General features: G+C 34.0%; 1 protein-coding gene across 2 annotated transcripts; it reads left to right on the forward strand.

Annotated features, from left to right (window-relative positions):
- Positions 1-6,533: 6,533 nt before the first annotated feature.
- Positions 6,534-9,803, forward strand: LOC122025650 (cyclin-dependent kinase inhibitor 4-like). Of its 2 annotated transcripts, none has more exons than XM_042584487.1 (3): positions 6,534-7,035; positions 8,913-9,113; positions 9,242-9,803. In XM_042584487.1, exons 1-3 carry the CDS (start codon positions 6,707-6,709, stop codon positions 9,267-9,269), a joined length of 558 nt encoding a protein of 185 aa, XP_042440421.1. In that variant the 5' UTR covers positions 6,534-6,706; the 3' UTR covers positions 9,270-9,803. The 2 variants fall into 2 exon arrangements, with proteins under 2 accessions (XP_042440421.1, XP_042440420.1); XM_042584486.1 differs by having other exon boundaries at positions 6,535-7,035; positions 9,200-9,803.
- Positions 9,804-13,602: the final 3,799 nt, after the last annotated feature.

Below are 13,602 nucleotides of genomic sequence, written 5' to 3' on the forward strand. Positions count from 1 at the left end.
GTGCTTTCATTGGGCAATCCACTAGCAGTTCGAAAAGGATATTACAAATAAAAGTACAGAATGCTTAGAAGTAAAATACCGATAACAATTAAGTAAACAGAAAGTAGCACATTGTCGGAGAAGCTTCGTCGCAAGAGCACAGCGCAATATCGCAAGCATTGGAAGACGTAGTCGTGAGTTGTTCTTTGCTCCAGGGCTCACCCTCCTTATATAGGAGGCTCCGGGTGCTTGGATCCCTTTCGGGCGCTTGGAGTGTGACGTAGCTCAGCCAACCATAGAGCTCCACGTGCCGAAGCGACGAGGAGGATAAAATTTGCACTCCGGGCGCCCGGATCCCTTCTAGGCGCTCAGACCCCATTTTCCAGCAACTTCAACTCCCTACAAGAAAACGTTAGTCCAAAGCATAATACAAATTATATTACCCTGCAAAACAAAGTATTGGCACATTTATAATAATCAAACAGAGTATTGATTAGATTCCATCTCACCGAGACCGGAATCTAGTCAAGATCTCAACTTAGAGTTCCGAAATAGTTCTAAGTTTGATCATCACCTAAGTTCCCTTCCCAGGAACACATCCTCACAGTCACTCCCCTCCAGTGACTTACCTTAACTTACCTATCAGACGTCCGACCAACCCTTCGACCCATCTGGACTTCGTACCAGACATCCTGTCAGCCCATCGACCTGTTTGGACTTCATGACAACTATCTGATCGGCCCGTCGACCAAGCTGGGCTTCGTGCCAGACATCCGGTCGGCCCATCGACCTATCTGGACTTCGTGCCAGCTATCCGGTCGGCCCATCGACCTAGCTGGACTTCTCCTGCACACTTGGTCAAAGCGTTAGATCACAATGAAACTAACTTAACATACTTTGTCATTCATCAAAACCTGAGTTAGACCGTTAGTGCTAATCGCACCAACAATCTCTCCCTTTTTGATGCAATGAACACCTGGGTTAAGTTAGTGAAAACATATGCAAAAAGTAAGCAATCACTTAAGATAGTTTTTAGATTAGGGTTTAGGGTTTGATTTTGTATTTTGTTTGTTAACTAACTTAAACTCACCTAACCCTCCCCCTTTGACATTCATCAAAAAAGAATATGGAATGGTTAAGTCAAGGAAAAAAAATGAAATTGCGAATCTGAACTAAGTCAGATTGACTTGGGGGAGTTTCAAGTAGAAAATATAGAAAATTTACTTTAAATTTTATCTTTTAGCTTTTCAAAAATATCTAAGTTTGAAAAAATAGCTAACTTAGAAAACCAACTTTAAAAAATTTAAAAACAATTTACAAGCATAAATTTTTATAAAGGTTAATTTTCAAATATACTTACTTTACAAAAGTAAGATTAACAAAAGTCAAGTTTATAACATTCAAGTTTTAAATCTAATTTTCAAAACTAAGTTTGTAAAATTGAATTTTCAAAACTAGGTTTGTATATAAGTTTTATATACAAGTCAACTTTTTAAGAAACATAAAATTATAAAATCCAATTTTCAAAGACTTAGTTTCATAAAAACTAGTTTTCAAAAATAGATTTATTAAATTAGATTTGCAAAAATAAGTTTATAAGGTCAGATTTAAAAAGAATATTTTTAAGAAAATATTTTTCAAAGATATTTTCAAAGCGGAGAAAATAATTTTGATATTAAGTATGAAAATAAGTTAAAATAATTTTCCCCCTGAACCTGACACCAAAAATAACTATCTAACTGATTAGTTACTTGCTAACTATCAGAGGATAGCAGCTTTCACTGTGTCAGTCAGATTAAGTTAATTCAATCAGTTAGTATTTGACTAAGCTGAATAACTTAACCTGATTAATGTGTGGTTTGTATTTAACGCCCAGACTTATGTCGATGCACTGAAATAAGAATCTTAAGTCTAGGCAATTTGCCTATGCATCTCACCCCTTTCAAAGTTCAAAAATACACAAACAAGTTAGCCCTAGTGTGTTGGTGAGATGCTCAAACCTTATATTTATAGGAGCATGCTTTCTAAAGGCTTGATCTAGTTTAAGGCTAAAATTGATTTTTGAAATTCTAAAAATGGAAAATTTTGAAAATTTTATCCTAGAATTTAAAGACACTATTTTTGAAAATAATTTTGAAATTAAAAAAAATCCTAGTCTATTAAACACATTCCTAATTTTCGACATAGATTGCTAAACTCACTTTCAGGGAGGGGTTTCGGAAATATGTCAACTAAATTAGACTTGGACTCAATATATTTGAGTTCAATAACTCTTTTAGTGACATGATCCCTGATAAAGTGGTGTCTAATTTCAATGTGTTTGGTTCTTGGATGATGCACAGGATTTTTTGTTAGGTTAATTGAGCTAATATTATCAATTAATACTTTTACATTTGTAAAGTTTAAATTAAAATCTTTTAAGGTGTGTATCATTCATAGTAGTTGTGTGACACACTCTCCTATAGCTATATACTCTGACTCAGTTGTAGATAGAGCAACACAGTGTTGCTTTCTACTAAACCAGTTAATAAGTAATGAGCCTAGTAGTTGGCATCCACCACTTATACTTTTGCGGTCTAATTTACACCCAGTGTAATCTGAGTCAGAATAGCCTATTAACTCAAAATTGTTAGTTCTAGGATACCAAATTCCTATATTTGACGTTCCTTTAAGGTATCTAAAGATTCTTTTGACTTGAGTCAAATGAGATTCTTTAGCACAAGTTTGGTATCTAGCACACATACTAACTGCAAATAAAATATCGGGTCGACTTGCAGTTAAGTATAGTAGGCTACCTATGGCACTTCTATAGTATTTTAAGTTAATTGATTTTCCATTGGGGTCGTCATCTAGAATTGTGTTAACTGCCATAGGTGTCTTTATTTCTTTAGTATTTTCCATCCCGAATTTTTTAAGTAATTCTTTGGTGTATTTTTGTTGATAAATGTAATTACCCTCATTTGTTTGTTTGATTTATAATCCTAAAAAGTAAGTTAATTTTCCTACTAGACTCATTTCAAATTCTTGTTCCATTAGATTTGTAAATTCTTCTAAAAATTCTGAGTTGGTTGAAACAAAAATTATGTCATCTACATAGATTTGGGCTATAAAGATATCCTCTTTTATTGATTTAACAAATAGGGTTGGGTCGATTTGACCTTGGTTGAACCCTTTGAATATTAGGTAAGAGGTTAACCTTTCATACCATGCCCTAGGTGCTTGCTTAAGTCCGTATAAGACTTTCTTTAACTTAAAGACATAGTCAGGGTGGTTTAGACTTTCAAATCTAAGTGATTGTCCTACATAGACTTTTTCTTTTATTAGTCCATTTAGAAAGGAGGATTTGACATCCATTTGATATAGTTTAAACCCTTTATGGGCTACATAACTGAGTAACATTCTAATGAACTCTAATCTAGCTACTGGGGCATAAGTTTCATCATAGTCAAACCCCTCTACTTGACTAAACCCTTTAGCAACTAACCTAACTTTGTTTTTAGTAATTTCCCCAGTTTCGCTTAATTTATTTCTAAATACTCATTTTGTTTCTATTGTCTTCTTATTTTTAGGTGGTGGTACTAAGTCCCAAACTTCATTTCTCTCAAATTAAGCTAGTTCCTCTTGCATAACTATGACCCAGTCTGGGTCAAGTAAAGATTCAGCTATGGTTTTGGGTTCAATTTTTGAAATCAGAGATATTTGACTTAGGTTTCTAAAGGATGACCTAGTCTGCACCCTTAGGTCAGGTGTTCTAGGAGGTTGATTTTATTGAGGTTCTTCTTCCTCTTCGTGATTTAAATATTCATTAGTTCCTTCTTGATTATTGCCACCTTGAATAAACGTAATTGGCTGAATTTGGGTTTGTTCAAGGTTTTGGTTGGATTCCTCGAATTTTACATTTGAGGTTTCTTCAATCCTTAGTGTAACTTTATTATATATTCTATAACCTCAACTGTTCAGTGAATATCCTACAAAAATTCCATTTTCAATTTTAGAAGAAAATTTTCCTAAGTGTTCTCTTGTGTTTAGTATGAAGGCTGGACACCCAAATACTCTAAAGTATTTTATATTGGGTTGTTTATTATAATATATTTCGAAGAAGGTTTTGTTATGTGGTTTATTTAGTGTTGTTCTATTTTGTACATAACAGGTTGTACTAACAACTTCTGTCAAAAAGTATTTAGGTAGATTATATTTATTTAGCATTGCCCTAGAGGCTTCAAGTAGAGTTCTATTTTTTCTTTCAATAATTCCATTTTGTTGAGGTGTTTTAGGACACGAAAATTCGTGATGGTATCCATTTTCAAGACAAAATTTGTTAAAATTATGATTTTTAAATTCATCTCCATTGTTACTTCTAATTCTTTTAATTTTAAGGTATTTTTCATTTTCAACTTGCTTGCAAAAATTTGTAAAAGTTTCAAAAGTTTTATCCTTATTAAAAATTTGCAAAAATTTCATTTTCAAGACAAAGGGGAAGTTGAGTCAACGCCTGGCTCTTGGGTCCGCTCCCAGTTCCTTGGCCTCCCAGTTCCTAGGACCCCACTCTTGAGCCTCTCAACTCCCAGACCTCCTAGCTCCTACCTCCTTGGCGACATGCATCAGAAGGTAAGACCATTTCAAGAAAAGGATAACCATCACATAAATGTTAGATTATTTTAGAAAAAAGACAGTGACGTGAATAAGTCTGGTATTTTTTTAAGGAATTAAATAATTATAACATGAAGATCAAAACGAAAGAAAAAAATCTACTATCTCTCTATAAAAGGTAGCCCTTTCCGACACCTAAAGTGCATATGCACACCTATATACATTAAAACCCTAATATTGTTATTTTCCTCCTTCATCCTCTAACTTGAGTGTCGGAGTGGTTGCACCGGGAACTCCCTAACCATCATTTAACCTCTTTTCCTCCTATTTTTCTTTCATCTATACTCGTAGAACAACACTATCCTTGCCAGCGATTGATGATTAAGTTGACAACAAAACCAACTCACTGATGATTCACTCCGCTTACGGGTAGGATCAGTAATATTGTTTGGTTTAATTTTATGTAATATAATAAAACTTATTTATTTAGAGGTTTTAGTGTATGACTTAATTAATAATAAGTTCGATAAAAGTATAAACAAAATAAAATTATATATATATATATATATATATATATATATATATATATATATATATATATATATATATATATATATATATATATATTATTAATGGTGATATATATAAATAAATAAATTCAGATAATATTTTAGAATTTTTTTATTATTTAAAATTTTTTTGAGATAATTTTGTTATTCTTTTAACTAGATCTATTTAGTTTATCTCAACTATAGCTAGACTAAAGTTTTAATCAAAAACTAAAGTAAAATAATAAAAAGACAAACATAATCATCTCATCATGCACGCGATAGTGAGCCTATCGCCATCTCTCACGATTGGTAATCGTGTGCACCTCTCGCGAGCCTTCCACACAAAGGAACGACGACGACATTTGCTTCTTGCGCTTGCCCTTGATGTGATGACCAACCGCTCCTCGCCCTAGTTGCAACGATTGACCGCTGTGATAAAGGATGATGAAGGAACAATCGGCTGCTGCTCGCCCTCTCTGCGATTATCGACCACTACTCACGGTCAACGAACAATCGTACTACTCGCCCTCAGTGTGACAAAGGAATGATCAGTCGTTACTCACCTAGTTGCCCTCATTGCGACGATCAATCGCTGCTCGCGCTTGACAAATGAACGATTGTGATTGGATTCTCGTTAACCCCGGAGTCAAGAAAGAGGTAATCACATTCCTGGTTCTATTCCCATTTTGCTCACATTTTACTGATGTGACGGGAATGCATCAAAACTTAGGAATCACTCATTACATAAATCAAATAGGGTTAAACAATATAACCTTAGGTCAATAACTAAGGTTATCAACGATAACCCCAAACTAAATACATCTTAATATTTTACTTAATAACAACGCTATATCTAGGGATGTCAATTCAAGTAAATCAAGTCAGGTTGAAATTTTTTTTATAAAAATCTCATCTTGAATTTGACTCAAACCTAAAACTCTTAAACCTGAATTCAAACTCAACCTGATAAAAATATTTTTTTAAATTATTTTTCTTATAATTTTTTACTTTTTCTTTCCATATTTTATTATTATCATATTGATATATATATATCAAAGAACTTTAGTTTTTAAAATAAAATTTAAATTAATTCTAAAAAATCTAATAAAATTTAAATTCATAAACCCAAATACTATCCAAAAATCTCCAATTAAAAATCCTCCCATCCAAATTCGTTCCAAATTCAAAACCCTCCATCTAAATTTATTTTTTTTTCGGATCATTTCAAATCAGATGGGATCATCGGATATGACTCATTTTAATCATAGCTATATCAACAATTAAATTTTTTTAAAAAAAAGATTTTTTTTTTTAAATTAACGATAAAACTATTTAAGAAAAATCCAATTATACCCTTCCCGATGCAAGTACATGACATCGATACACCACCCCTTTCCTTTCCCCACATCTGCCTTTTCTTTCCTCCCCCTTTCCTTTCTTCTTTCCTTACCCTTTCTCTCTCCCCCTTTCAAAACTCGTCTTTCCTTCGCTCCTTTCTCCTCCCCCACTTCGACCTCCCCTCCGCCGCCTTCTTCTCCGCCGGCCTTGCCTACAGCGTTCTCTACATCTCAAGACGTATAACGCAGATGGGAAAGTATATGAGGAAGGCGAAGATCTCTGGCGAGGTCGCCGTCATGGAGCTCTCCCATGGCGTACGCACTCGCGCCCGGACCCTCGCAGCCGCCGCCGCCTCCTGTGCCTATCTCGAGCTCCGAAGCCGCCGCCTTGAGAAACCCCTTCCCCTGCCTCCGGCCTGCAAGGCCTTCCCCGAGCCCAGTCCTAGCCCCGGCCTGAGAGCAAGTTCGGGATCAGCGGGTTCCTTCTCAACGAGGCGATGCTCACTGGACAACGAGGCTCCGCCGGATGCGCAGGTGTCGTTCGGGGAGAATATTCTCGAGGTCGAAGCAACGGACAGGTGGGTTACCTCCAATCTCTTGGTTTTCTCTGTTTCTTGCATCTCCGCAATTTTCTTGTGGAAGAGTAGACGCGCTTCTAGATCTAATTCTGGATCAAGGAACTCTTCTCCATTATGCGATCATCAAACTATTTCTGAAAGATAACGTCTTCATTCTCTTGAAATTTCCTCAGAACCTTTTGTTTCCTTACTTTTTTTTTCTTCTTTCTTTTTTTGTTTTTTGTTGTTGTTATTGTCTTGATGCGATTCCAAGCTTGATGAAATGAATTCATCCTGCGTAATCGTTTACATTATCTATCTTTATGAAAACTTTGTTCTTAGTCTAAAATAGTAAAAGGTCATAGATTCTGCTTCTTAGCTGATGAATTGGTGCTCTGGGACCTTAGATTGCGAGTTGTTTTCTCTGATACTCGATGAATTGGTTCTTCTGTTTTATCACAAAGGTCATTACGATGAATGTGCTTTCTTCCTTCATTGCTGATTCTGGTCATTCATGCCTGCAAGTGGAACTTCCGTTGTTGACATGGCTTGAATTTAATGCACTTTAAACTTTGGCTGAATTTAATGTTCTCTTCTCCCCATTTTCAGCTTCTTCCATATTAGTTATTTTTTACCTTTACCTTTGATATCATGTTTCTTAGTGTCTTTTTCTATTCTGTTCTCTATCATTTCATTTTCTTTTTCTTTCTTCTTACAAATTAGTGATTCTAGAAGTAAGATGTATCCTGGCTTGGACTATGTGTTAGGAACTTTTGAGCAAGTGCATGATCGAGGTGGCCCTGCTTATTCATTGAGCTGTGAAGCTATTTTGCCAAGATACGAGACTTGTGAAATTTGACAGTTTATAATAGTTTCTAGTGGTTTTTCGAGCCTTTGACGAATTTGATTCTGCAAACTTGCGCCTTCCTCTACTCCAGAAGTTTTTTTTTTTATGAAAGTTCTAATTTACCATGGTCTTATTATGCTGCCAATTATGCTTGATCTCTTCTTCTATTTTGGGGCATGGTGAACAATGTATATATTTTCTGTTAAGAACTTATGAGCAAGCGCATGATCTGGGTGGCCCTGCTTATTCATTGAGCTGTTAAGCTATTTTGTTAAGCTACGAGACTTGTGAAATTAAACAGTTTCTAATATTTTCTAATGGTTTTTCCTGTCTTTGACGAATTTGATCCTGCAAACTTGTGTCTTGCTCTACTACAGATGATTTTTTAAAAAAATTCTAGTTTACCATGGTCTTAGTGTGCTGCCAATTATGCTGGATCTCTTCATGTATGCTGCCAGTTATTTTGCTCACTTAATGGTTGAGTTACTGAGGAAGCAATCCAACTTAGTCCTTGTTCATGCTTCCAGTTCGGTCATAGCGGTACAAAATGATTATTCTTAGTACCAAATTGGGAATATTCTTTCGTTAATTACCACGGGGTAAAAATATCTATGAATCTATGCTGAATATTCAGGCAATGTAGTTTGACTTCATAGATGTGGTTAAGAGAGTTTTCTGCGTTGGTCAGCAAGGGCTTGGCAAGTATTTGGTCCCTGGACTCGGTTTGTCTGCTATAATTTATTGCTTATGGTCCTTTTTATGTTTTTATGCATTCTAAGGGCATCCAGACTTGTCCACGTGAATTGAACATGGTCCTTTGTCTTTTGCTCACTTGCAACTGTACCATGTAGGAATTTTTTTGGTGACACTCTGATTTATTTATTTGTTTTTATTCGAAAAAGATCAAAGAACATTTTGAGTTTTGGATTCTTTTCTTATTTGGTTGAATCTAAGAAACCTTGGAGTTGTGGTTCTTATCTCAGGTAGCTTTACAAGTTTTGCACTTTTCAAATGTTGCATTGTAGGTTTCTGATGTATCAGTTGTTTTCAGGAACAAGAGGGAAACAACGCCTTGTAGTCTGATCAGAAATCCAGAAGAAATACAGACTCCAGGTTCGACAAATAGACCAACCAATTCTAGAGCCACTAACCGAAGAATTCAAACCTTCCGTCAGAACTTGCCTAATGCTCATGAAATGGAAGAGTTCTTCTCTAGGGAAGAACAACTCCAGCAACGAATATTTATCGAAAGGTATATCATTTACCTAATCTTTTCTCTGAAGACCGTGGTTTACTTGATTCTTGATAGTTTTGCTGTTCTTTACACGATATCTCTAGGTACAACTTCGATCCCGCTAATGACCACCCACTTCCTGGTAGGTATGAATGGGTGAAAATTGACTTCTAGATGGCAATCATGACTTCAAACTTTGGAAGATATCTCCATATTTTAATGCTGTGTAACATATAGAGATGACGAGCCGTACGTTCAAAAAGGTGTAGTTGAAAAAATTAAACTCACGCTTAACTTGTTTAACAAGAAATTTAGCGATCCTCATAGGGTTCAATCATCTGTGAATTTGTCGCATAGAAAATACTCGGTGCTGGGTTTAGTGATACTTACTGTATGTGTTAGTCACTTGTCCGATCGAACGTATTCATCAAGGATTTGCATATTCCGCTGAAATGGGTGAAGGAAAGAACAGCTTCAGCTTATTATTCATTTTTCAGTCAGTATTTAACTGTTTATACTAAGCGACTGTTTAAGGACCATGAAAAGAAAATTTGTTTTGTCGGGGTTTTACTGGATGGAATGCTTTGGTCGCATCGTTAGACACACTAAACTTTGCTATAACCCTTTGTATTTAGTTTGATTCTGTTAGTTTAGTGATACTGTTGTGTTAGTGAAGGACCTCAAGAAACAGATCATGAAATTTACTTTCTTCGGACCCAATGATTGCCTGAAACTGGCAGCATTGAACTTCTATGGATTTTATTCATCAAGGATTTGCATGTTATAACGTTTTTATTTAGCTCGATTAATATCGACCTTCTATAGATTTTTTTTTTTTTTTTGCTTTCTTTGTAAGGAACAGTTACCTATTTGAGTCTACATATGTCATTCGATCCTGATCCTCTATTATATTTTTATTTATATTTACATAAAATTTATTATATTTTATCATTGTTAATTAAAATATTATCTAATTAAGACATTTATTGGATGTCTTAATACTTGTTTATACCAATTTTGACTTTTTTTTTTAATATTTTTATTTTATCCATTTTCATACGTTCTTATATAATCTTTGTAATTTTTGTTTTTTGTTCGAGTGCTTGCTTCAGTCTCACATTCCATATAATATAACATTGTTTCTGTTGTAATTTATTTGGTATCCATATCATTAAAATATAGAGAGAATGCTTAGGATTTGAGAAGCGCAACTCTAGTAATTTATTTGGTATCTATATCAACTAAGATTTTTATTGATTACTTTACGAATGAGATCGTCAGGGCGGGCACAAAGCATAGAAAGTTTTCCGAAAAAAGGTCCAAGGTACCATGTGTTAGACCATACATGTCGAATTGAGCTAAATAGTATAAAAATATTATTATTCGAATTTGATTTGAAGTTTGAAAATATAAATGATTATGGCTCGAGTTTGGTTCTAAATAAAATTCGAGTTTGAGTTGTCCGAACCATGACAAACAGAATTGAACTAGCTCTGAAGGACTTAAATCCAAGTTATTCAAATTTTAATTTAAACATATTTATACTAAAATTATGATAAAGTTGAGCTCGCAAGGGGTTTGTGAATAATCTAACAATTTATTATGAGTTCGAAAGAATTATTGAATGGGTTTAATTCAGCTCAAATTCGGTAATTTAAATATGAATTAAATATTTATTAAACTAACTCAAAAAGTTTACCAATAAACTCAATTCATTTGTACCTCTGATATAAAAAAACAAAAAAAAATAGATACACTATTTTAATGATTCTCCTATGTCAATTTCACGATATAAAGAGAGATAAATACAGATATATAGATTATAGACACATAATAAAATAAATCTTAGGTCGTCAATTTCTAAGAATCAACCTCTGACTATTACGTTAAAAATATTATGTGTCCATCATTTATAATAAGCCCTACACTCTTGATATAAAAGGTTTTACACACCTTGACATTCAAGAATCATTTATAATAAGCCCTACACTCTTGATATAAAAGGTTTTACACACCTTGACATTCAAGAAAAACATTATTAGAGCTAACTTAACTTTCTTAAATAAGAAATTTTATTTCGTCTCTCTTAAAAGGTGTTTAAAATGCATCATTTTACTAAATCACATAAGCAAGTTTTAATATAGTCCCAGGGCATAGCACAATTAGGAGCACATAATTTCGTAGTCGAGAGATCCAGAGTTCGATCCTTGGGGTGTCATTACCTAAAGTTAGCATCACGATCATGCGCTTTCAGCTATGTATCTATATTTATCTTTTATATTCGTAGGACCAACTCTAGAAGGGTCGTTGATGTGACGATTTCATATTTTTTACATAAACAGATTTTAATATTACTAATTTCACGTACTTAACTTTTATAATTTCAAAACACATAATATATTTTAGTTATACCTCTCTTCCTTCTTTAGCACTTTAACTTTTATAATTTCAAAACACATAGCATATTTTCGTTATACCTCTCTTCCTTCTTTCCATGAATAATCACGTGGACTTGCGTGAATGCATCTCCAAATATTTGCACAATTCTTTGAAAATTTTTAAAAATTCATTGCTTTGCATTTATGTATCACATTCAAAGTTTGAGAGCATGAGTATCTTTAAAAGACCTCTATTAGCATATTGATTTTAGTTTAAATTGATTCAGATTTTTTTATATTTATCAGTAAATTTCAGATAAAATTAGATCAAACCTATATCATTTGAAAATTTAATATTTTTCAAACTAGGGGAGTCTAGTAACCCATTGGTGGTGTGTCTTAGGTATTATAATGAGTTTGTAATAAAATTTCTCATGCCTTTATAAATTTTTAAAAATTTATCACTTTTAATTTATATTATCGAATTCATATATGAGAACATAATATATTAAGGAGACTTTTAGAAGTACACTAGCTTTGATTTAAAGTGATTCAAAGTTCTATAGATCCATTAGCCAATTTGGTCTGTCAATTTTGAATGAAATTAGCTGATAGACGTAACACCATTTAGAAATTTAAAAACTTGATATTTTCTGAATTAAGGGAATTTATTAGCGGTATTGGTTAGTGAGTATCATTGTTGTACGCCTTATAACGAGTTTGTGCTAAATTTTCTCAAGTTTTTAAGTTTTCAATAATTCATTACTCTCAATTTATACTATTGAATTCAGGTTTGAGGGTGTGAATATTTTAAGGAGTCTTCCAGAAATATATTAATTTAAATTTAAAATAATTTAAAATTTTCTAGATTCATCAATCAATTTTGATTGAAACTGATTGATAGACTTGTACAATTCAAAAATTTAAAATATTGATATTATTTGAACTAGGAGAGTCCTAGAAACTTATTGAAGATGTCGGTTAGTGAGAATTATTATCCTATGTCTTATAATGAATTTGTACCAAATTCAAAAAGATCAATGGGTTTTTAGGACAATGATACAAGCTCATTATAAGATTAGGACAATATAACATTCACTAATCAACGCCACCAATGTGTTTCAATAAATTTTTTAAATTAAGAGCAATAAATTTTAAAAAATGTATGAGTGAAAACCCACGTGATTATTTCATAGAAAGAAGAAAGAGGAATATAACGGGAATGCATTACTTATTTTTAAAATTACCAAAGTTAATACATGAAACGAGTAATATTGAAACCTCTCGCATACGCTGCCGTGAAATGTTATAAAAAATATATATTAGCAAAACATCTATTTAGGCAAGCCTAAATTAATTTCTCATATTTGTTATTATTCTTATTTTTATTTTTGATAATTCAGATTTTTAAATCCATCCAACCCAATTAATTTGGAGGTAGACCACGTCGCTCATTTTTAAAATCAATTTTAATTGACAGGGTCGGTGGTCCCGTGTTTTCTCGATCAAAGCAAAAAAAAAACGAAAAAGAGCAGAAAATACCAAAAAAAGAAAAGGAAAGTGAGCTGTAAAAAACAAATTAAAAGAAAAAGAAAAAATTGACGCCCTTTAATTTTAAAACACGAAATACAAAAACACCACCCTTATGTAGACATCCAGACAGCCAGTGACGTTATTGGATGGGAAATCTGGGACCTAGGCCCGCGTGTCCGGGTAAAAGTCTGTGTTCGATTGACTTTTATTAGCAGCGGTAAAATAAACGCCAGCGATAGATTCGCTGACCGTTTCCTTTACGTCACTGTCGGTAGGCGTTTCGAGATTGGTCGACCCAGCATGTTGATTGGACAGCGAGGCCAAGTCAACCGAGAGAACCCACAGTTGCGTCTGGCGGTGCGCGTTCAGGTATTTGAAAACTTAGTAAAAAAATATATTAAAACCGACGGCGGTGGATGTACGTTAATGTTGGGGAAACGCGCCCCGTCTCACGCGCTCGGCATAGGTGGATGGGAACTTGTCCGACGTGGCAAGATCTAGGCCTCACAACCGAGGGCCGCGGTCAGACCGACGTCTCTTTCCTTGAAGGGCTGGTTGAAGGGAAGGAACACTCAATGCTATCCGTCTTTTTATCC

Source organism: Zingiber officinale, chromosome 9B, assembly GCF_018446385.1.
Source record: "Zingiber officinale cultivar Zhangliang chromosome 9B, Zo_v1.1, whole genome shotgun sequence".
In the NCBI taxonomy this organism is placed as follows: domain Eukaryota; kingdom Viridiplantae; phylum Streptophyta; class Magnoliopsida; order Zingiberales; family Zingiberaceae; genus Zingiber; species Zingiber officinale.